Source organism: Harpia harpyja, chromosome 14 (assembly GCF_026419915.1).
Source record: "Harpia harpyja isolate bHarHar1 chromosome 14, bHarHar1 primary haplotype, whole genome shotgun sequence".
NCBI lineage: Eukaryota > Metazoa > Chordata > Aves > Accipitriformes > Accipitridae > Harpia > Harpia harpyja.
In genome coordinates, this window is record NC_068953.1 from 35,324,450 (window position 1) to 35,349,584 (window position 25,135).

Consider the following 25,135-nt stretch of genomic DNA (forward strand, 5'->3'; position numbering starts at 1 on the left):
AACACCGAAAAAGTGTGGGACCTTTATTTTCAGAGGACGTGCAGGAAATGGAAGTAGATTTGTTAATGAGACAACATGCTGCCGGAAATGTGCTTGTGGTATTTAGTGTGCTGTAGCATAGTTTCATACACAGATGCATGCAGCTAAGCTTCTGTCTGCTGCAGAGATGGTATATAAGTCGCAGAGCTTCTAGGCCAGCCTCTAGTAAAGGTTTTCTTAAGCTGAGACCCTGTATTAGAACTTACATATATTCTGATGCTTTCTGTTGATATTTTCCATGCCAGTTGTCTGCCTCAGAGTTGCATCTGCACTAAGTAAAGAATTCATTTCCTTGTGGTGGGTTTCTGTGTAGTTTCCGTTGTTATCGCCATCATATCTGAATGTTTCACTTTTACACCTTTGGGAAATAAGAGGTGAAAGCCCAATCTATCAAGTTTCTGCTAGGTCTGCATTGGCATGTAGTGTTTTCAGTGCTTTGTGCGTTCAGAGCAAAAGGCTTGCTAATATCCTTTTCAGTTGAGTGTTCAGGGCATCTGCCAATCTCATTCCACACATTCTGAGTTTACCACTTAGAAAAGAAGAAACTTGCCATGGGACATTATATTCTCTCTATGCCTTTAATCTAGAAATTGAGGATGGATGTTTAGCCATAGAGATAGGAGGACTCCAAAATGTGTGCTCTGAGCAGAGCTGGCCTCTTTTCCTCAGCTGTAGTTGAGAAGGAGGTTAGACTTCTAACTTAAGCAAACAGATCTACTTAGTAAAAAAATCGGTTTAAATAACTTGCCAGGTGGCATGCAAGAATTGTCTGGCAAAGACTGAATTAGATTCTAGTTCTTCAGGTTAGCATTCATTCCACTCCTCCAGCATTGTCCCTTCTTCATTCCATGCTCTCCAGTTTCTATAGCAAATGAGGAAATCATCTAAGGCAACAATCTGCTTCAGTTGATCCATTGAGTGATGTTCATCTAGTGATTTTCAAGGAAGCCAAGTTCACATGGAAAATTCTGCTACTGCATCATTAGACCATATCACAATACATACACAAGGGAGGCAAGTTAATGTTTTCAAATATTTAAGACCACAGATTTTATTTCTGAGAAATACAGCAGAACTAAAGAACCCTCCAAGCAAACTTCCCCACTGTAAATTGTTAGCATATATGCAAGCTACCAATTCAGGGCCAAAGTCTAAGCTCAGATGCTTTTAGATGGAGCCTATAGCATAGATGGATGACTACATATATCCCACAAGAGGATGTTGTGTGAAATAGCTCTGTTGTAGTAGAGATGATGATGTGCTATATTAAATAGAAATTTCTTATTTATAATGCTAATTCACAGGCTCCTATTCTGCACTGATTGCACTCATTGTGAGCATGCCTACAGAATTTATTTTAGCTATCATCTAAATTACTCTGATCTGAGGAAAGATGGGAGCAAGAGATGGGACTCCAGTTCCAAATCAAGGGATTTGTACTCAAGAAATTGCACTGAAAAAGCAAACTGAAAAGGAAAATTATACCCAGAGCTTCTACTCCAGTTTTCCTCTGCATTCAATGTGTATGCCTCACTGCAAGCCACTTAAAACTAAACTTGTTGTAGTAGTGCTTTTGAGATCCAAGTGCTCATAGAGTTGCATTATTGATCCATTATTTTTCAGTAGGCAAAGAGGCTGCATTACAAATATACTTATTGCTCTTCTAAATTGTCCTTATGCATCCTCACATATGTGATAACTAACTGCTATGCATCATGACTCCCTAACAGATTGAATCATCCTTACTTGAGTATTTCTCTTGGCAACCAAAGATAAAAAATTTAAAGGCTACCACATTTGCTGTGAGCATGGCAACTAAAACGAGAAACATGCAAGTGTTTGGGCAAAATTACACTTTTAAAAGGGTTTCACTAAATGGCTGTCAACCCACAAATGAAAGGAGGAATAAAACTCCATTATTATCTTGCAAAGGAACAAGGTGTCACAGTGTGGATGGGTTTGGCTCCTAAACATGAAACATCAGGGATGGAAGATGAAGGGCCTATCTTGGTAAGCTGACACCTTTTTCTTTAGTAGTTTTTCCACAGCTAAATGCTGCCCAGAGAAGTTATAACTGATGTCTGTCATTCTAGGAAATGCTGTGCTGAGCAGAGTTATGTAGTCCCTCCCAACCTCCTGCAATTCCAAGCACCTTTTTTTACAGGGATCTTAATAACTTCACAGCAGGGGAGAAAGGACATTTTTCTTTGTGCGTTATATTGCAAGTTGAACAGTTGCATCTTAAAATAAAGGTAATAGATGGTGATCAAAGGCCTCTTAAATTAAACCAAAAAGTCATGTGTTTTTTTTTTTCTTTGAGAAGTCTGCAAGTTTGCAGCCTTCTGGACTAAAAAGAGGAACTCCAAGAGAAAGCAGTACATAGGCCTTATATCTCTAGACGTTTTTGAGGATGTCTTTCACAGTCCGCTATGTTTATTACAGTTTTACTGCAATGGATCGTGCCTTTTCATCCTCATCTTCTTTTAAAGATACTACTAGCACTCCACCCCCCCCCATCCCCACCAAAATAGTAACACTCGTTCCTATCTGCTACCCCGTTCAGACTGTTATTAAGTCCATGAGGGGCTTGGGGAAACAAGATGGCCATCTCCTATTGACTCTTACTTCGTACTTGGATCTAGTATTATCTTGCCAGAAGATAGTCTTCCAACATGGCTATGCTTATAAAAACTGTTCTAATATAAGGTATTGTAGCTCTACTGATTTCAATACATTGCCTTTGGTAGAGATGTAGTAGTTCATACTGGCAGGGGTTCAACTCCAGTGACTGTGCAAGGCCATACTGTTCTTTTGAGACACCCTGGTTTTGTTTACTTAGGAAAGGAATTGGTTCTCCTCTCCAGGTATATTATATCAACAGTAAAGTAATGAATGGGAGTGCTAAAATGAAAGTAGATAATTAAAAGTATTTAAACATGTTTATTTTACCATATTTAATCATTGTTAACCAGCTCTTTACTTCTGAAAGACTAAATATACTACTAACAATCCACACAGTGAGATAAGAACTGACTGTTTTGGTTAAACTATGGTTGCAAAATACTACTGAGAGAAGGCCAAGTGACACTGCTACGTAGGGGAAAATGAGAAGGGCAGATCCAGTTGAGGTTTCTTTCTCATCATTTGTGTGTAAGGATGGGTGGGGCATGACGAGAATTAAATGTATGCATTGGTTAGAAAAGAGAGAAAGCAACTGCAGTCAAACTGCTGCTTTAATTTAATGTATGTCTTTGTTATACATTGTGGCAGAGGGTAGAGAATAAACAAAAGGACCCCTTGGCTAATACATAAACATGCTAACCTGACCACCTTTTTGCTCCTTAAACTTGTATAAGTGATTCTTAGGTGTATATCAAAGTTGTGTTGTATGAAACAATTTTTAAAATTCTGTCCTCCCAATTCATTTTTTCTCTATTTATACAGTATTTGTTAGAAAACTATACAAATACGTGCTTTCTGTAGAACCTGTAAAATATATGTTGGGAATGTTACTTACCTGATTGATCAAACTGACAGTTTTGAAGGACGGGGGATATGTGAGGAAGCACCATAATTTTGTGTCAAGATAACATTTGCAGCCATTTAATTCACAGTTGGGTATCTATGAACTAATTCTGTTTCTAACTACACAGCTAGAAATACAAACTCCACTGAGTGTAGTCGAAGTAGTTTCTGATGCTGTGGAAAACTGGATCTTTCATGCTCTCAATTTTCCCCCCTGTGAACACAGTGAAAAAGAACAAAGGGGGCAAAGAACAGCGTTCTGCCAAGGAGATTTGTGACCACAAAGACATCTTTGATATTATCTCATCTGAAAATCCATACAGAACTGTCAATTTCTAAAGTAATCTTCTATGAAATAGTGCTGTGCCATGTAAAATACATGGAGATAGATGCTTTTCCTGTGTATATGCAGATCACACAGTGGGCAAAACTAGTGGCAAAATTGTATTTCTCCCATTAGTTATGGTAAGAGAAAATGTCTAAAACTCCTAATATGCAGGAAGAGTCACAGTTCCTTAGATTAAAAAAATCCCCACTTTTTCAGGTATTACGGTGGTGGACTTTACTTCCTACGTTTGAAAAGGAACTGAGTATTTTCAATACAACATTTGTATTGATCCAGCATAAGCACGCAAACTGCTGAGCTGTACAATTGTTAGCTCTACGTTGTCTGGAAAAGCTGTAATACAACATCTGTACTTCTACTGCCCCTGAACTTAAAGGTTACAGCCACAGAGTGGGAAACTCAGTAACAAGCTAAATTCGAGGCCAGGTAACTCTTTAAAAAAAGTGTGAGGCGAAGGTATTTGCAACTAATCAGCAGAGACACAAGACTACCACGACTTCCCGTTATCTCTGGGGAGAAGTTAAACCACGGAGCTGCTTAAGACAGAGCTCAGGAAGTAAGCGTACGCCATCGGCTGTGCATCGTAAGGAACCGATGGCTTGAACGCAGCACCTGCCTTACCACGTACACAGAGCTATAGCGTTTTTGTGAGCGGAGCGCACGGGAACCCTTGCGGCCCGCCGTGGGGTGGGACGTGCCTGTCGCAGGCAGACCCAGCAGCGGCCGCACGGCTGCTCCAGCCTGCGCTCGGGTCTGCGATTCATGCCCCAAGTAACCACCAGGAGAGAGCGCGGGCCCGGCACTGCCTTTCGGTGCGGAAACCTGCGGCAGAGAGCTGTGAAACGTTTCGGACGAGGAGATGGGAGGGACAGAGCTCCGCCACACCGCTGGCCTTCGCCAGGACCAGATAACAGCCCGCCGCAGGCCTCCGCCGGACGGCCGTTTGCTGCCTGCGCGTCCCCTCAGCGACCCCAGCGGCTGCACGCCGGCCTTGCAAGAGCGGGGCCTCTCTCTCCCTCTCCCCCCCCCCCCCCCCGCCTCAAGCGGCGACCGCGGCGCTGCCGCGGGGAACCGAGCACCCCGCCGGGAGCGAGCCCCGCGCGGCACCCACAGCACGCGCCCGGGGGAGGCGGGGCGGGGCGCGGCGCGCCGGGCCTCCCCCGCCACGCGCGACAGCAACCGGCGGCCGCTCGCCCGCAAGGCGCGCCACCGCGCCCCTCCGCCTCGCCCGGACGGGAGGCGGCGGCGGCAGCGCGGAAAGCCCGGCGGGCGGAGCGGCGGACGGGAGGCCGGCTCCTCGGAAAGCCCGGCGGGCGGCGGCGAGGCGGGCTGAGGGAGTCGCTGGGCGCGGACGGGAGGGCGGCTGCCCGCAAAGCCCGGCGCGCGGATCGCGAGCTTGGCCCTAAGATGGCTGTTGTGCGCGGGGCGCCGTTGCTGTAGCGCCGCGAGGAGCCGCCCGCCGCGCCCCCCCCCCGCCGCCTCGCCCGCCATGGAGTGCCCGCACCTCGGCTCCAGCGTCTGCATCGCACCCGACTCGGCCAAGTTCCCGCAGGGCTCGCCCTCCTCCTGGTGCTGCAGCGGTGAGTGCGCCCGGCGCGGCCTAGCCTGCGCCGGCCCTCCCGGCCTGAGGTGGCCCGGCCGCCCCTCGCCGCCGCCCCGCCGCTCCTTTGTTCCCCGCGGCCGGCGCGGGCCTCGCGGGGTGTCGCTGCCCCCTCGGCGGGAGGGCGCCCCGCGGCCGGGGGAGGGCCCGGGGGTACGGAGGAGGGAGGGAGGGGGGGCTGCCCCGGCCCCCCAGCCCGGCGGGGGCCGCCCCGCGGGATCCCCTCTCCGGGGGCGTTGGGGGGCGGCGGGGGATGCCGCTGCGCTGCTCTTTCCACTCCTGCTCCCCGCGGAGCGGCCGCCACATGTCTCGGGGCGGGGGCGGGGGGGGCAGCCCCCGCTCCTGCCCCGGCCCTGGCCTTGCCTGCGCAGCTTTGTCCGGCGCGGGAGCGCGGCCGGCCGGCCGGCCCGGGGCGGGCAGCAGACTTTGTCTCCGCCGGGGGCCGGCGCCCCCAGCCCCGCCGGGCGCGGAGGAATGTGAGATCGCGGCTCCTGGCTCCTTTTGTCTGCCGGAGGAGCTGCGTGCTTAGCCCTGCCCAGGGGAAGCCTGGCCGCGGGGACCGGGGCGGAGAGGAGAGGAGCCGGTGGCTGCTGCAGCGTCAGTGTGTTCTTTAAATCAGTCTGAGATGACTTTTTTTTCTTAATATACATTTTTGAAAGAGCTTTGGAAAGTGTAGTTGTAATTGGACTGCTGAGGCTGAAGGTGACGCGTGGGCCCCCCCCTTCAATCCACGGAGCAGCTCAGTGAGGGTGGTCTGTGGGGGGTCTGGGAGTCATGCTCAGCTCCTCTGCTGTGTGGGTCCCTAGGAGTGTAGAGGTCATCTTTTTTTAGTACTTTGCTCACTGATTTAATAATGCAAATTACCGTCTTTGAAATTTATCCCGTCTTCAGTACTGTCCCTCTCATGATCTTGTTTGTTTGGGGGCTTTTCCTATGAAGGTGCCATGCCCAAGGTGTTTTAAATTTAGCTTTCTAATGGATCATCGCACGCTTCTGCACAAATAACTGCAGATGATTGCTGTCATTTTTGGTATGTGTTTTTGTTTGCTGTAACTGTAATGTGTTTAGTTAATGCTCGGTATGAAAGTAGACATGACCAAGTGCGTTTAACATAGGAAGCAGGCCCCACTTTGAGCAGAAGTGTGACTTGTGCCTATGGGCACCAGAGAGAAAGCCTCGTTCGGGAATGACTGATCAGGGAGCGCCAAAATCCTAGCTATATTTTAAGGTGTTCCTTTTTTTAAAGGAAAGATGGTTGTCCTTTGTCTCGCAGTATCGGTACTTTCGTGTGGGAAGGCTGTTGCTTACTTGAGTTCTTCCCTGATTGCAGTTTCCTGGAGCCAAGGTGTGGTAGTGCCGCTGCTTCCTTTGGCAAAACCAGTTATTTTACTCTGTAATGCTTTTGATTTTAGAGGGAGTACACTTTACAGTGGAATAATGTGGAGAATGATTAGAAGGAAAGGAGGAGTACAGGAAAATCTGTTGTCCCTAATGTTTCTTTACTGAAAAAAAATTAATGACAAGAAGTCTAACTCCGTAGGTCCATCTCTTATCTTCAGAGTATCAAGGGTAAGCAAAGTTGTCAACCAGAAGCATATAGCAGTAGGGAACCACCCTTTGGAGAACTTTAAAAAGATAAAATTGTCAAAACTAAAAATATATGCTCAGGTATTAATATGACTTTCCAACTTCAAAAATTAGCCACTTTACAGCTACAGGACCCTGTTAGGCATGCTGCTCCTCAACAAAGAAGTTCAGCAATTAGAACAAATTTTTCTTTGTTGTTCAGAGGTGTTTTTCCCAAAGCAGCACTTACAGGGAGAGCCAGTTGCTGAGCAATCAACTGATTTATTACAGCTGGGAGGCAGGAAGAAGGTGCTGGACACTTTGGGGAGCTGAACAGATTGATGAGGATACCATGTCTAGAGGAGTGTCTCTGTTTGCTATGCTTTTTAAGAAAATTAAGATAATGAGTCACAATACTCACATAGATAACTATTGAATTCTTAACAAGTGGATAGAGAAAAAGGTAGGTGCATTGAATTTAGAACATTCCAACGAACAAATAGCAGGCTCTTGTTAATTTAAAGCAAATGAAAATTGTTCTTTTTAAAAATGAATTTTGCGTTCTTACTAGTATAGTAAAATGTAGTGCCTCCCTTTTCAGTTCCAGCTAGTGATATGTGATTATTGTTATATTAGCTCCCTAATAGTATATAGAGTACTGTCTCTTTCTTGTTGGTGCTCATTTTAGTGAGATTAATTTTTTTAAAGATGTGTAATACTTGTTTCTGTCAATTCACAATAAATACCATTTCTTATTTTCTGGTTTTGCTGCAACTTGGTAATATAAAATTAAAGAGAGAAAATGCCATGTATATCTTGTCAATTTAATGCATTTTCTGTTGCTTTTGATGCTGTTTTCTAAGGTTCTGTGGGCTTAGTTGTTTTTGTTGTTGGTGTTGCCTCAGTTGGAGAAAAATATTTAGAAGGTAATTTTCTGCAGTCTGTAATAATAAGGCATCTCTCATCAAGCACGTTTTCTCAAAATGATTCAGAACTTGTCGTCAATCCTGTTCCGCGTTGCTGCTGACCTTTCCAGAAAAGGAGAGTAAGTGAAGATACTGATACAGGAAGCTTTCTGGCAGTCACATGACCTGCCAGTGATAGCAAAACATTGCAGAATAGGTTGGAGAGCGAGTTCTTGGTTGAGACTGCCAGTGGCTATTTTTATCATTATCTTGCGTTTCTGCGATTTGAGGAGCTGGAATTGTCATGCTGAGTGATGCCTGTTGGTTAAGTACCTTTTTCTCACCTCTCCACAAAAACTCTCCTGATTGCAACATTAACTTCACAAGGTAATATGGAGGCATTTTTGAATATTGTTATTTGATATTGAATATTGTGTCATCGTATAATGGAGGGGTGTTGCATTTGACGATATTTGGAAGCTAGCTTTACTGAAGTTAGGGAATTGATCAGAGGAGCATGTGCACCAGCCTGAATTGCTCTTTTGGCCTAAATCAGTTCCCCTTGAAGCTATCTGACAGAGTTGTTATGGAGGCCTTATGATGAAGGAAGACTCTTAAAAAAGCAGTGAGAGGAAGCATTGACAAGTGTGTTGATCCAAGTATGAATGTTTTTGCTCCAAATTAAAGAGTAATGATGTATGTTCATTTTTAAGTGTCTCTAGAATGTCTGTTATGTTACTGTTATGTAGTTTGGAAGTCTGAGAGTTTAAGCACTCCTGTTTAGAAAATGGCATGCTTTCCCCTGAGTATTTAGTCCGGTCAAGCGTGCTCTGTACAGTAAGCGATGCAGAAAGCGGCACGCATTTGCTTTGAGGAGCTCTAAGACTATCAAGAGAGAGCACAGAATGCCTTTTTGCAGATCCAGAGGCAGTTTGTTTTTGTTGTTACTGTAATGGGGCATTTGAGAAGAGAGGAGATGAATATATAATGTAGAAATTGTACAGAAACTGAAAATGGCTTTTAATCAGTGCTGTCACGTGAAATACTGTATGCAGATGTCTGATAATTCCAATTACAGTGCAGTCTTTCAATGCACTTTAATTTCTGAAGCTTCTGCTGAAGTTGGAAGCAGAGTAGCTGGAGGCGTTGGCAAGACTGCAAAGTGTCACAGACTGAATCAGTTGAATTTGTATGATGTGCCACACCTTCAGCACTGTTGTGCAAATCATGTAATTATGAAAAGTACTCTGGAACAGCTCAGATGTGGTATTTCTCAACAACTTTTCATAGGCTCATGAAACCACAGGGATTCATGCCTCACCTAAGTGAGATTGCAATCTTCTAAGCACACCTGTGCAAGTCTGAAGTGTTTTTCCAACTTTTATTTTCTGTGTGGTTGAGGATTCATTAGTTCTCACTGAACTCATTGATTGTTCACTGTATAATTTGAAGTTCTTTCCTTAGAAGAACAACTGCAGACAGATAGGATTGTGTCTGCTGAAAGGGAGATTTGGTGATTTATATTTTTATTTTTGTAAAGGAGAATTGTACTTCTGAAGTATGCTTAAAACTGTTGCTTTCCAGATCACTGTCACCTGAATACATTTTTTTCTTAAATAACATAATTTTGTTAGATATTGAAGAGCAATTCTGGCTGTAGACTGGTATTTCCTGTAAATGCTAAATATATTTGCCTGGCATCTGTTTCTTGCATTCTAAGTTCTGTTGAATAAGAGCTGTAATTTCACAGTTTGTCAGAAACATACATTGTGGCATTTGCAAATGACGCTGGGACCATAAAAAGTACAGAGGAGAGCTAGCATGAGGAAGCTGTTTGAGGCCTAGTGAACGATGATTATGGTGGAAATCCACGTGCTGAATTAATGACATTTTTTCTGTGTTTGAAGTAATGTACTAAATTACTTAGTAAATTCACTTAGTTCAGAATAACCTTGAATATCACTGAATACTTCATTTATATGTGAGAGCAAATGTTTTCGGCCGAGTAGAACTTTCAAGAGCATGACTGAACTGGGTCAGACTGCTTTTGATGTTTTTTTTTTTGTTTGCCCCCCTCCCCCTCAGTTTTTGTTTTTGTTTTCTCAGTTAAATCAGTTACACTGTTCTCTTTTCACTGGGGTAGGTAACAGCATTCTGCCACACTGTGTTTTTTGGCATTGGACTGTTGCAGTCAGTGCCAAAACAAATACACTGTAAAAGCTCAGGTACACAGACTTTAACTGTCTTGGCTTTCCTTTTCATCTCAGCTCCTCCTTAGTGTTTCTTCTCCATCTCCATGAGTATTTGTCTCTCCTTTTGCTTTTTCCTTTTTATTACTAGAGATCCTAATTTCCTCTTTCCTTCCATTCTTACTAGAGTAAAGGAGAAGCAGAGACAACTCAGTGAAACTGGAGAAGGGTAGGTAGGGCCTTCTTCCTGTGAAAAATTCTGTTCAGTCAGCTGTAGACTCAGGGTAAGCTCATGGACAGTGTGTGGACCTAATGGTCTGTATGTGTGAGGGTTATTTGTCACCCTACATCTGGAAAATTAATTTGGCCTGGAAACTACCTGATTTATTCTGAAATGTAAATGACAAAATAAGTATGTAAAAAAATTTACCTTTTTTTTTTTTTTTTTAATTCAGTCACTTAATTTCAAAGTTGCGTAGTCTTTCATCTGTTTCTCTGGGTCACTGCAAGGCAGGAATGCTTGTTAGTAACTCTGCAGACTTTATAGGTTGTTATATCTCCTTAAATTAATTCCCTGGCTGTCTTTTTTAAGTAAAGCTTGTTAGATTTGGATTTTTTTCAGACTCAGCCTTGTTTTCCTTAAAACTGTTGATGATGTTTTTTTTTTTTTCCATTTGAATTGGTTACTGATGTATGAGCTAACCATGGGGGCAGTAGTTATCTTTGCCTGTGTGATAGAGCATAGTGCTTTGGAACTGATTCTGTTAGAAGATGCACGCTTATTGAGATGGGGTAAGGGTCTCAGTTTCGGTCTCATAAGCTAGACCTAATTGTCCTTTTAATTACAAAAAAGGGGAGTCTTTGTTTTCACATACTTGGTGTCTTTTAGAAATCAATAAACTTAAGTTGATGGTGATTAATATTTCCTAGATTTTCTCTTCAAAAATACGTTTGTACTCTCTACTCAACAGAATCACAATCAGTCACAAAACTTGAATGTTAGCTGAGGAAAGAGACTGCTTCAGAGGAAAGTAGTCAGACATTTAATACAGTGCCTTTGTTTAGAAACTAGATCTAATCTTCATGATGATTTTGAATATAAACTTTGAAGGACAAATTTTATTACTGACTGTTCAAAAGTATTTATGATCTAGCTAAAAACCAATGTTTTGAAAATATTTTTCCAAGTATACCATATGGTAAGGAGACAGGATAGTTTGAGGCTTTGTGGAAGTGGGATACATAAGGCACACACAAGTGTGTAGGAGAGAGACTCACTTGCATGGCAGACTCTTGATTTATCTACAGATTAGTGCAAATCTCATTACAGCTGGTTTAAATGTAAACAGGATAATAATTTTCACCTGCCTTTCCCAAGACCTTCAAGATGTCCAGGTGTTAAACAAGATCAATGCATTATTCTTTGATTCTCTGATTGTTGCAAGGTGCTAAGGCTGACAGTTAGACTAGTTAATTTTTTTGTTGCATCTGTGTCTGAGGTTCATAGAGTGAAAGTTTCAGACCCAATGTTTGGAATGAAATTAAGCTTTGAGCTATTTCTCATTTGATCAGTGCCACTCCATTTAGTAACCTGTTCATGCTTTGTTTTCTGTTTTAACAAACGTTTGTTACCTAGGTAAAAAGTGGTTAAAGGCCATTAATTAAAATAATACATGGAAGTTAGAAAGTGCAACTTAATCAGAAATGTAGATCTGAAAACTAGTTAAGGCTTTTCTGATTTTTATTTTGAGATTATTGGAGGAAACAGTTTTTATTGTAGAGTGAATTAGAATCACATCTGATAAAATATTCATTGCTTTATGGTGTCCTTGTTATGGGAGCAGTGCAAGATTTTGTGTCCTTAATGATTCATTTCTTTGATTATAAGAGGGTGTTTTAAACTGTATGTGACACGATGAATACACTTAGCATTCAGCAATCTTAACTGGTATGTCAGAGCAGTCCTCTAGTGGTTGGGTTTTTTTTCCCCCCCTTTGGAATATCTTGTGTAATTTTGGATCTTGTAAATGTAGTTATGAAATTTCTTGGACAGATTTTATTACCCATTGGAATCTAATCACAATACTCACAGGCAACCTGGCAAAATAAGGTGATTATTCTTGAAGTTAGCCTGCCCTCCAATATTGCAAGCAGACAGCTTTTTAACTTAAAAGTGACATGGTACTATCAGGCTTGGGGGTGGGGGTTGGAGGTCCTTATCAATACCAAACAGGCAGATACTGATTTTTCAAGGTAATTCATAGGTACATCATTTAGGATTCTGTGTGAATGTGAGCGTCTGCTTGTCCATGTCAAAATACAGGTGCATTTTCTCAAGATAGCCATGACCCTTTAAAAAGATTTTTTTAAACTTTGGTTCGTAAGTTTTTCATTTGGTAATGTTTTTGTCCACTGAGCATTTGATTTCTTTCCTTTTTGTTCACAGGGATGGTTAGTAATGTGTCTTTTGCTAGTATTGGGGAAGTAGGAATGAAATAGTGGGGACTCAAATAAGTAGATTAATTACTAGGTTATATAAAGAAAGCAAGAAGCCTTCTTGCTGTCTTTCTCCTCTTTTCCCTCTTATTTCCAGCTTGAATGTTTTGACCTGCGATTCATTGCTAACTGACTCAAGAAGATTCCTTTCCTTAAGGGTTTAAAAATTACGTTACACTGTTGGCTTTGCTGTGTTTTTTCTGGCTGCTGTTTGAAAATGAATATTTGTGTGTCTCTAACATAAAGATTAACTAATTTTTTTTTTTTTCCCCGTGGCATTCTGCTACTATAATGAGAAACAGTATCTGTTTTGCTGTGAGGACTAGAAAGCATTTAATTTAAAAATATGTAAGTATATGTGTGTGTGTATGTATGTATTTAAATTTGGATACTAGTTAGTTATCAAAGTAGCCAAACCACTAGAAATCGGTTTTAGAATGTAAAGATGAAATAGAGGCAATAATTCCTGCTACTGATGTGTTACATCTTAATTTTCCCTCCTTCCCTCCCTCCTTCCCTCCCTCCTTCCCTCCCTCCTTCCCTCCCTCCTTCCCTCCCTCCTTCCCTCCCTCCTTCCCTCCCTCCTTCCCTCCCTCCTTCCCTCCCTCCTTCCCTCCCTCCTTCCCTCCCTCCTTCCCTCCCTCCTTCCCTCCCTCCTTCCCTCCCTCCTTCCCTCCCTCCTTCCCTCCCTCCTTCCCTCCCTCCTTCCCTCCTGTTGCTTTCAGGTAGGATGTGATTTATGTGGTATATGCAGGAAGATCAACTGCTGACATTTCTTGACCTGAAGTTTGACTTGACATGTAGAAAGATGAAATTAGCAAAACATATGGCACTACTGTAGCCAGAGCGCTAAGCATCTATGTGTGAGATTGGTAGTGCTAAGTGACCTTATTTCTTTACCATAACAAAAGCAGCAGTGCAGCATGCTTTATGTGTCCACAGGAACTGACATGTGTGTTTACACTGGTTGAAAGAAGTTTTCCTTACCTACCTGTCTGCTTTTCCATTCCTAGACTAAGAATATAGGCAAATAAAAACACATACTTTTTTTAACTTCCAAGTCTTTCAGTGTGGAATTCTGATTGCATAATCAAAATACCGAACTGTAAGCCAATGTGGTTGAGTGTAACTGGGGAGGTTTACATGCAGATGAAGCTAATCATGTTGTTCTCTGACAAACTTTCTTCAATGTTAGGAATGTGTTTGGGACTTCAATGACCTATTTATTCTATGAAAAATTGTTTACCTACCCATGTTTTATATTCATACTCAGTTGTTGTTTAGAATGTCTGAATTATATATGGTCTTTCATTGCAATAGAGTGGTTTACTGTAACCATCTGTGAAATTTCTTATGTGAGACTGAGCAATGCTTTTTTTTAGTGACAAAGAGGAGGAAACCACATGTATCCTTATCCATGAACACAAATATTAGTTGATTTCATAAGTTCACTCACTGTCACTTATTATTTGTTTTCTCACTAAAAACTTAATCTTTCTGGTTTTGGTTGAAAGATAATAGAAGAAATAACTGGTTTTTTTCCATAGCTGTAAAGTTAGGGTAGGTTTGTTTCTTTCTTTCTTTCTTCCTTTCTTTTTTTAAATGTTCTTCAGAGTTTGAATTCTCTTACATTTGAATGTGAATTGAGTCAGGCTAAGACTTGATACTGTTGAGACTTCTATTCATTGTGCATCTCTGTTATGAGGGTATGAAGCACTGAAAGAATGGTTAACATTTTTGTATTGTTAGTAATGCTTACCAGGAAACTTACTTTCTTGTAAATTCTCTTGCTTTGATTGAAATGTAATTTAAATTTCATCTTTTCTTATCTTTTTGCCTAGTACGTGGGTGTTAGCTGATTTTGAAACAAAACATTTTAAATAGTATAATTAAAACCCATTTCCCCTTCTGTCTGGTTTCATTTTGACTAGAATGCTGTTTTTCTAAAATAGGCAATAAAGATGTCTAACAAATGAAACTGATGTAAAATATTGTTAAATAGAATATTTATTTTTCTAATATCAAACAGTTTAGAACAAGTGCAGTCCATTTATGAACTCCTTGTAATGGGGCTGAGGGTAGGATAGAAAGAAGAGCTTTATGTGAAATGAAGTTTGAAAACAAATGGGAATACTCTTTAAAACCTAGACAGTAAAACAGCTGGCTCGTAAGGTGTAGAACATGTCTCTAGTTTTCAAAGCCTGTAACATTCCTTTTTCCTGCATTCTGTGTTTAGAAAGGGGCTTTAGCCTACTCAAAAGTTTAAAAGTCTTGTAACATTTACTTCCTTTTTCAGTCACCTGGTTTTCATTACAGTTACTCATCTGGAATTGACTAGCCTTAAGTTCTTAAAATGTAGAGCAGATACTTACCAGATGTGTATACAGTTTAAACACACCACTCCCCCCCCCCCCCCCCAAAAAACCCAACCCCAAACAAACAAAAAAAACAACGAATGATCAACAACTGTAGATGTTTAACTCAGTATTTAAGTTCTGGAACCTACTCCTAGATTATAAAATAATGTTAACATTCTGCTTGGATTTAGTGTGCTTCTGTATATGTTAATGCCTGCAATGCCTTACGATTTTACCAACATGTTTAGTTGAGGTACTAATTTGAGTATTTTTGATTCCTCCTGAATGTAAATGGACAATAGGGTCAGATAATAAAGCTTGTGTGGATACTTGTAGCAACTGCCTTTTTAAATACACAGAAGAATTTGAAGTCAAAAAGCAGGAACATGATCAGATATGTTAATACATGTGTACTTAGTACTAAGTACCTTATATTGCCTGTTATGAATCTTTACATGTAAAAATACTGACTTAGCTTGGAGGATACCTGTATTTTTTTTTAGGCTGCTTTAATTCTGCTAATAAAATGTTTTTTCAGTGCCAGAGTGTCCTGTAGTCTGGACTGTTCTGTGACGAGTAAGACTTATAATTTTTACCCTGAGAAGCTGTTTTATTGTCCATGCTGGTTTATAACCAAGTTTGTGGCCCAGAAGGAAAGAATGCACATGTCTCTCTAATGTTGTGATTTGGACAGTTAGTTCATTTTAAGTGGAAAATCCTTGGTTCCAGTCTCAATTCTAACGACTGAATGTTTCGTCTGGTGGATTTTGAATATAGAATGCATGGACATTCATTGCTGGGGAGACTGCAGGCTGGATAAAAGCTGTAAATGCTAGGCGTGGTGAAAGTCATGCTCTCTCTTGCTTTGTCTTGCTGTTCCCCCAAATAACTGCTTATTTATGGGAAGTGCTGGCTTTAGCAGAAGTAATTGTCAGTCCTCCCTCAGCACTTAGGAGTAGTCTGGAAGGAAGGCCTTCCAAGGGTAGGAGGTATGTGCATTAAATTTGAGGCATTCACATCTTGAATGAATAGGAATTGCAGAGAAAACTCAGCTGATATATTCAGTCTTCAAAAAGACTTCATGCGGGCATCCAGAGGGAGTTCTACAGCTGTAAATTCCAGTGGTGGGCAGAGCCTTTTTGCAACCCCAGCATGTAAGCCCAGAGGAGGGACCACATCCAACAAGTTTGTCTCCTTTATATTTCTCATAGGCTTCAGCAATTCCCTACTTAGAATACTGGCTTTCATAGATGACACTCTCAGATGCCCGATAACCCCTGGTATATAGCATATGGGAAGTTTTAGGTGTTTAATTTAGAGCTGTTTTGGCAAGTCACCCTAAAAGGTTTGTGTAGAGTGCTGAGTTTTGGGATGTTTTACTCTTGCCTGCAAGTAAAATGACATAAAGGACTCAGGGCTAGTAGGCTCAGTTCTGATCTATGCTGATAAACTTAAAATTCTTTTGGTAAATTATTTGATCTCTCATTCTGCATTTTTCAGTCTGTAAAATGGAAGTGGGCTCTCTGAGAAATGCTCTGAATCCTGTGACTGAAAACTTTGCATTTGAAATGTTATTACTAAAAGGGTTTGCATCATTTTGGTTAAATGTTTGTGCGGATTTTTGTATTCCCACCACTTGTGATCGTTTCCCAGGATTTTTGCTTGCAAGTTTCTCTCACCTTTACTTCCAGATCTTTGGAGGAGGCACCTTTAAGTCTGGTTCCTTAGGCATGTGTCACAGACAGAAGGATTATGTTTCATAAAGCAGGGGTTTCACATTTTGATATACGGATTGTTGCTTCTTTTTTCTTCACATGTTGTTAATGGACACTGCCCAGCTCTTTTTTTGCTGCATTTGTCAGATTCTTTTAGGAGCAAAATGTAGAGTAACATTGTCCTGCTATCAAATCTTAATTAACCAGGGCACTGAGGGATTGTTAGGCAAAATTAAGTTAAAGGTATGGGAAAGGAAAAGTAAGTCTATTTCTCTAAAATACGTTATAACAGTATTGCTTTTTTTATATGCACATTTATGTGTGTATATTCACACGTGGATACATATAGCATGTGTATACATGCTACACATACAGCATGCTATACATATGTAGCATGTATATGTTTGTCACCAAGTACTTATGTTTGTAGGACAATTTGCTCAGCACAGTATCAGTATACCAGTGCAGCTGCAACTATGTAAATACTGTTCCTTGTGCAGATGCTGAGTGGAGTTAACAGTGGCCTTTTTCAGTTTAGCTTATATCAGTATAGCTGACCTGCTATGTCAACATAAACTGAACAGAAAAAAAGGTCACTTAGTCCAAAGACATTTCTGTGCAGGTCATTATGTTACTGTAGTTTAACCATACAATTATACAAGTAGGATAGTAGTATTGGTACAGCTCCTTTTGAGAACAAAATCTAGGCCATCTTGTAAAGGCTGTGGAGACTACTGGAAATAGTCTAATGATGCTAATCTTGTTTCCATTCAATGTGCTCTTAACAGAAGGACCAAAGTATTGCTCTTATTGTGCTGATATTTTCTGGCCTTTTCTTTAGTGATGTAATGAAGAACTGTTTTAAAACTTGGATGTAGGCACAGTTCTGTAGTAGCTATGGCCTCAGGTCACTTGTGCTCCTGTGACTGGTGAAGTCGCCAGTTTGTGTTGATCACATGGCTGCGCTACTGCCAGTTCTTTGGTGGACACTGTTTCTTGCAGGTTTCTTAACTTGGCTGCCTTACAGAAACTGCTTCCTGTTTGTCTCCTCCTCTTCCTGCTTCTTTTTTCTTTTGCCAGTTTCTAAATTATGCAGTGTGCTATTTAAACAATACTATTAGTTTCACGGGTTGTTTGTATACTTCTACATAGTTGTAACTTTCCTACAGTGGAAATCTGCAGCTTTCTTCTGTAAGGAATACAGTGTTTGCCAGGAGCGTTCATGCTTCACAAGACTGCACTTGGAGTTGGTTTTCAGTAAGAAAAAAAAAAAAAAGTCAAGATTCGTAAGTACACGTTTGAGTGATCATGAGGGTAAGATGGGGTGGGGCGCCTGTGATGAGAGTGCCAAACTGATTAACCATATCTTACTCATTCTACTTGGCGTAACTTGATGAATGTTATCAGGATGATTTACAGAAAGTGGAAGCTGGAGGGACATCTCTGAATGTTCCCATAGTTATGTATGAGTCTGTATGTAGTGGTGTTTGATTGCTCTCTTGGGGATGGATTGATACTCCTCTTCATTTACAGAGGGCTTTGTAGGCTGTATAACAAATGAGTATTCAGATTTCTCTTAGAGAAAGATAAAGTAAAAGATAGTATTTCCCCTTCCTATTACGTGATGAAAAATTATGTTTCTAAGCTTCTGAATAAGCCAATACTGATGTAAAATGGCAAATTACTTACTACTTCAGACAACATTGTGGCATTGCAGATTTGCTTTCCCTTTTCTTTTGACATGTTAGTATCATATTTGCCTAACCACTTGAAGCTATTCTAAAAATATAGCAAAATGAGGCAGTTGGTAACTGTTGCAATAGCCACTTTAGTTCAAGCCCAGAAAGCAGCCAGTGTTCCTTAGCCTGTACACCACTAAATAAGGTGTAACAAACACAGATAATTAATGTTTTTTTAATGTGGTTAAGATGTTTGTTGTACATAACTTTACTCCAAAGTAGGGGGTGCTAATGTAGTGCACCCCTCCTCTTCTTTTTCTAAACAGCACTAAAAAAAATAAAACCCCAAATCCCAATTGGAATACTGATTATTGAGGGAACACATATGTACCTGTACAACTGGGTCTGGGAGTCTTTCCTCACGATTCGATGTAACTGTCTGACTTGAAAGTCCTGAACACCCAAGTCTGTTTTAAGGGCGAAGTTCCAGGGCTGTGTAATGTGCTCTGAATTGAGAAGGGGTTTGCTATGGATCTGTCTGTCTCTCTTGTTTCTGGTCTACTTTTAAGTCTAGTGCCTTTGTGTCAGTACCATATCTGAAAGGAGTAACATGCACTTTCTTTACAGATTAAGCCAAACTGTCTACCTTTAATTTAGATTATAAGCAGTTCAGGGCAGTGACTGCCCTTCTGCTGTGCATTCCATGGTGTCTGTCTTGTTAGAGTCCTGACTAATAACTGAAGATCCCAGCCTAATTTAATTTATTAACAGTAAGTAACAGACGGTAACTGCTTCAAGATCTGAATTGAGGAATACCTAGAGAGCCAAGTTTTAATGAAGGTATCTACCAAGCCAACCTCAGAGAAATACAGAATACAATCTTCAGCAACCTCTAAAAAAATCAGTTGTATAATCCTCTCAGAACAGAGCAACTGTGGGTCACAAATCTAATATTGGCTTCTGTGTTTAATCTTAGTGGGAGTCACTTCCATGTTATTCGAGTTCTTTGTGGGAGGAGATATTTGTGCAGAAGATAAACTACACATTTCTAATGTGATGCAATTGGAGCAAAGTTCTTCCTAAAAGTTAAAGCAAACAAATGAGCCATCTTTTCCTATTCCCTGATACGAAAGATGGAAAATTTTAGTGGACACTGTTTGTTTGGCATTGTGCAGAGTTGGTGGACTTGTATGCTGGCTTTGTGCAGAACACTTAAACCTGGTGTGAACTCTGCAGAATGAGCACTACTTCAGTATAATTTGTCACTTGACAAGCAAGCAGTGCAGGTATTTCAAATACCTGAATATAAAATTATAATTGTCTGGTACATGGTGGAAAGTAAGAAAAATAGTTTGCATTGTAATGCTTTGACCTACTGGTTGAGAACCTGTTCTGTCCACAGATGATAACATAGTGAAAGCAAAAATGTTATTGCAAAGTGAGAGATTTCTGCTGGGATTTTAATGTCTAGGAAGACTGTTTCGTGTTCCTGGCGAGGAGAGTGTAGGGTAGTGGTTTGTTCATGCAGCACTTAATCTGTGTTTAAGGGCATGAATGGTTTTGGCTTCTCTTTCCTTATCGTCAATTTTTTACCTTTCAGTTTGTGTAATTCAGGAAAATAAAATTGTATCAGGTTAAGCAGTGGTCCATTTAGCCCATTTTTAATTGATGATGGCTATTTAATGTCTTCCCTTTCTCTTCTATTTGCCAGTGCCAAATGTTGGTTTTCTTGATAATGTTTTGGTCAAACTAGACTAACTTCTTCCACTTTTCTAACTTGAAATGTAAGCCAAAACAGCTCTACCTGGCTGTCTTCTATCTATTGCAAGATTACCATCACAGTTGCGGGAACCCATCAACTTTAGAAATAGGAAAATTTGTTTTTGGAAAACCAAAACCAGAAAACTGAGACATGTGAGAAAATGTATTTCTCAAGTAAAGTAATAATTGCAGCAGTTGAAGAAAACAATTCTGGAGTCTTTGCTAAAGAGTTTAAAGTAGTTATTTCAAATAATATTTCTATGGAATGTGCTTTTTTCCAGTGAACACAGTAAAAGTAAATTTCTTAGTTTTAAACATTCCTTGGATTGGGCCTGTGAATTGAAAAACAACAACTATTTGTAATAATGAATTCAAATCCAGAAAACAATTCTTTAAGAAGCAGTGTTGGCTAGTTTATTTTTCTGTCTGATTTAAAAAAGGTGAAATCTAATGGTGGAAAAGTATATTAGCTCTTCTAAACAGCTAAGCTAGTCACTTCTTTCCCAATTAATTATTGACCCCCTCCTTGCCTTTTCTTTTTAATTAGCATTTAATTTGATAAAGAAACTTCTTTGACTTTTGTTAGCTTGGCTTTCTCTGATAGTCTTTGATCTAACAGTTGGATATGTACCATGGTTTGTAGCTTGGTGAACCTCTTTTTGAGTTTTGCTAGAAGTCCTGAATTAGCCTGCTCAGGTGATCCTGCCCTGGAGCAGCTTCTGTGCATGCTTGTTTCCTCAGTTCCTTTTTCTAAGGTATGACTCCAGTCAGGGAAGGCTGTTCTCAAGCTTTTCCACAATAAATAACAATATAAATAATTTACGTGTACACTAGGTTTAATCCTCTTCTCTTTGTCCCTCTTCCCCTGGCCTTACAGACCCTCATGTTTCTGATGTCTTGGTTTTTCTACTGTGACTCTTGACTGGCTGCTCCAAGCAGCAGTTATTTATAGCGTGTAGAAAAATTAGGTGGCATCATACCCTTTTGTATTTTTGGGATAAGTGAAGTTGTCTTTTTATTGTTGTTTTCGCCCCTTGCAGAAGTGCACTTAGCATTTCATTTTTCTTTTCTCATCATATTAGTTGGGCATTTGAAAGTGTAATGCAATTTCTGTAAATTCTGTGGTAATGCATAGTTGTTAACAGTTTTACCTCATTCAAATCTAGTGTTGTATATCGTAGCATCCCTTCTTCAATGACATGATCCAAAATGGAATTCCTCTCAAAATTTGAGGGTTCAATATCAATTTAGTTGTAGTTCCAAAATGGCTGTTGTTTATAAAGATGCATATACTTTTTCTTGACTTGACTAATGGCAATTTTTCTCTGCTTGCCTGTTTTACTGTGTTCTGCCTACCTGGGTTATTTACTGAGATTTTGTTTCTAATCTGAATTTGCAGGCTTTGCTACTGGCTTGGGGTAGGAGTTGGAATACCCTGTTTCTGTGACTCTACCCTGGGATGGTGTTCCATCATTTTCTAGTATCTGTTGTTTTTTCACTTTAAGCCCTTTAGCTTAAAAACATCCATGTTTGTTATTTAAGTTTTCTAGTCTTAGAAGACAGCTAAAAACTTAGATAACTTCTTCTGATGTCTTGAATGGATTGCGAAGCACAGCACTGTGTTACATTTTAATTTTTCAGCTGCTTGTGCTTGACTGAAAGGGTAAAATCTTTATGGATAAAGCCTTTACTGGCACTGCAGCATAGGAATACGTATTGTATAAATGGTGTGTATTATCAGGCATTGCAAAGTAATTCTGTGTGCTTCTTATCAGATTGCCAGGCTTTCTTGCAATATCTTCTTTAAAATGGCTTCTTGTATAACAAGTCTTATGAAACAGAAGTGCTGTGGCTTTTTTTTCCTGTTCTGTGGACTGCCTTATTAAAAGCTAAAAGAAAGGTTTTTAAACTTTACCAGTGTTTTTGCTACTTGTGCTTCTGATATTTCTGTATTGTATTTCAAAATCGAGTAGACCTCATGTGGATATAATACAAACAAAAAAATTTAATTTTTTCTTGGAAAGTAACAGGTAAACATGTAGCCTGTGACTAAAACCCAAGCCAGAAGGCTAATGTGCTTTAGTGTCAATAGCTCTTCGGTCAGTTTAGTCCCTAATATAGGTTAATGAACATGACGGGCTCTTTTATATAATTGTGCTGTTAAGGTGGAGTCAGCAGAGCTATTGCTAGTGGTCAGGATGTGTTATACAACTGTAATATCAGAGCCAATTCATTTGACTCTTTTTTTTAATCTTTTATAGTGTGCCGGTCAAATAAAAGTCCATGGGTCTGTTTGACGTGCTCAAGTGTCCATTGTGGAAGGTGAGTACAACGTGTTAGTGTGCAAATCTTTTCAGACCTTTATCTTTTTCCTTTGTTGCTTGACTGAGGCAGTTCATTCAAAATTTTCCTGAATGCCTTATATATAATTTCTTGATATAAACCTTTCATGATCTCATTTAACATTGTATGTTTATACTAAACACACTTCTTTGCTACCTTATGAGAGTCCAGAGATTATATTCAACATCACTTTTTTCCCCAAAGAAAAGCATATGGTGAATGTGATTGCTCAGCTCACAAAGTGCCTGGAGAATTGCTCATTCAGTGGATTATTGTAAAGGTCCATTCTGTAAAGGATGTTTCTATTGTAATTAGGTTAAACCAGTAAGAATTCTTGGAAACCCACAAATCCAAAGTTGGCGCAGCTTATTTTGAGAAAAACAGCAACTGTCCACCTTAGACAGAAAATACCTTAAATGTAGTGTAGTTTTGGAATGAAGTTATTGCCATAACGTATAAGGACTAGCTACCATCAGAGTTCCTTCGGAGTACACCTTTTTTTTGTCTGTGTTAGTTTAAGTACACCAAAAGAATTTGTAGAGGCATGATACAGTCAATGCTGTTATTTGCTGCTACATAAATGTTTGAGATGCACATACTAATGAGAATGCAGTTAGTGTTGACATTTAGACAGTATCTGAGATGTGAACATGTTTTCAGCTGTAGGATAGCGTCTGTGCTGGTGTGCTTTTATTCTGGAAAGGCATCATTAAACTTAGTGACTTTGTCTTTCAAAGTGGATTCAATGAACTCCAGGTTTTGTTTCTTTGAGCTAACATAGCAGTTAGTGCCACAATTTTAATTGTGTCCCTTATTCAGAGTTTTCAGCACAAACCCCTTTTTATCTCTTTTTAGTTATTAATTTATTTTATAAATTTATACTTGGTGAGAGCTAAGAGAGGGGGAGCTACTTCATGTTATGTGACGGTGTGAAATAAATAGTTTGGAATATTTTACTTGTTATTAATTTAAAAAAACCATTATTACTGTCCACATGTGACCTTTCTTGTGTGCAGTTAGTAGACGTCGAGTCAGTTATTTATGTAGTTTGTTTTGGCTTTCCAAACTGCTCCCATCCTTAGGATGGAAAACAATTGAATGAGAAGAATGTAATATAGACCTTGTAGTGGGAGCACTTTTGATCATGAAAGCACATGGCATGTTCTTGTGTTCAGATAATGTTTGAAATCAAAGGAAGAGAAAGAGAGCTTTTCAGATCTTCACTTGAAGTACATCCTCCAGGTAGGGTCATAGGGAATGTTACTGATGGTGTTACAGCAGCAGAGCATTTCTGGTGGGAGCATAGCTTTATAAACCTGTCATTTGCATTGTTAGGCAGAAAACCAACTCCCGCAAGCACAACTGTCTCATTCGGGTTATGACATAATTGCTGCAGGATTCTGCCAGCACAGCAATGTTGGTAACCCTGTGGCTTCAGTGCCTTAACTAACACAGCTGCGTTAGCAGAATTGTTTACACCTGCATGTGGGAGAACAAGTGTAGAATACAAAGACCTTCATGTGGAGCATGTGCAGAGTTCCTATTGGTTAGCATTTCTGAGTTCAACAAGCAAGAAATGGGGGAGGAGGGAATTCACCTGAGGTCTGGCCATGCACGTCTAAGTGTTAATGATTTTCAGCTGATACTTAGGGCTCTTGCATTTGTAATGACACTTTTTTAATTAAAGATGCTTAATTTCCTACATCTCAAATTTTGAGCATGAAAATGCTCATTATGTCAGCAAAAGAGCTGTAGGATTTTAGATTTCTTTTTCAGTTATGTGACCCCAAGCCCTAGAGCCTTTCAAATTCATGAACTTTATAAAATGTAGAATGCTCTAATATTAAATTGTGATGCAGAATGGGAAAGCTTAAAATGGTTGTGCTTTTATGTAGGGGTCAGCACACTGTTAAAGTAATGACAAACATGATGAGTGCTGGGTAGAGAAAAAAGTAGAGCTGCAAGAAAAAATATATGGGAAAGCAATATGGAGGGCTAACCACATTACAGATATTGAAAAAGGGAGCTAATGATTTTCTCAGGTGTGAAGGTGCATCAGGCTGTTCAGGGCCCAGATCTTGGGGTTTGGTACAAGGATGCCAGTTTGTGGTTGCTATGAAGGAGATGGAGAGATTAATTTGGACAACGTGGGAGAGTAAAGGGGTAAAAAGTTAGAAAATTTAACCAATGTTTTCACACAGATGAATTGCCTATTTTAATGCCTGTATAAATACTGGATGCTTATTAGGCTGCCTTTTTTCTTCTTATTTTCAATGAATGTTGGTTAAGTAACTGTTTAAAAGTATAAGACTTTTTGTTTTTCATTTATCTTAGATATGTGAATGGCCATGCAAAAAAACATTATGAAGATGCACAGATTCCTATGACCAATCATAAGAAAACAGAAAAACAAGAGAAAGTTCAGCATACTGTGTGTATGGATTGCAGTAGTTACAGTACATACTGGTAAGGGTTTAAATACTGTAATTTGACAACTTTTTATGTACTAGAAGGTGGAAACTTTTAGACTCTTCTGAAGCATTATATTACACATATTTTTGAGCACTTCATCTCTTGATTTCCGGAGCTGGCTGTTTAAAAACAGTTGTGAAAT

The 25,135-nt window shown here is 40.1% G+C and overlaps 2 protein-coding genes across 4 annotated transcripts in view; one reads left to right on the plus strand and one right to left on the minus strand.

Annotated features, from left to right (window-relative positions):
* CA12 (carbonic anhydrase 12) overlaps positions 1-5,543 on the minus strand; it is a 57,998-nt gene extending 52,455 nt beyond the window's left edge. For both annotated transcript variants that reach the window (XM_052807546.1, XM_052807545.1), the window contains exons 1-2: positions 5,415-5,543; positions 246-397 (exon numbers count right to left, since the gene is read on the minus strand). In XM_052807546.1, coding sequence (XP_052663506.1) covers positions 246-397; positions 5,415-5,434 — 172 coding nt within the window. In that variant the 5' untranslated portion in view covers positions 5,435-5,543. The remainder of the gene's footprint in view (positions 1-245; positions 398-5,414) is intronic.
* USP3 (ubiquitin specific peptidase 3) overlaps positions 5,175-25,135 on the plus strand; it is a 46,746-nt gene continuing 26,785 nt past the window's right edge. Inside the window, exons 1-3 of one of the 2 annotated variants that reach the window (XM_052807530.1) lie at positions 5,175-5,490; positions 22,440-22,500; positions 24,856-24,987. In XM_052807530.1, coding sequence (XP_052663490.1) covers positions 5,400-5,490; positions 22,440-22,500; positions 24,856-24,987 — 284 coding nt within the window. In that variant the 5' untranslated portion in view covers positions 5,175-5,399. Of the gene's footprint in view, positions 5,491-10,844; positions 10,963-22,439; positions 22,501-24,855; positions 24,988-25,135 lie in introns of those variants that run through there. The other variant, XM_052807531.1, reaches the window with a different exon arrangement.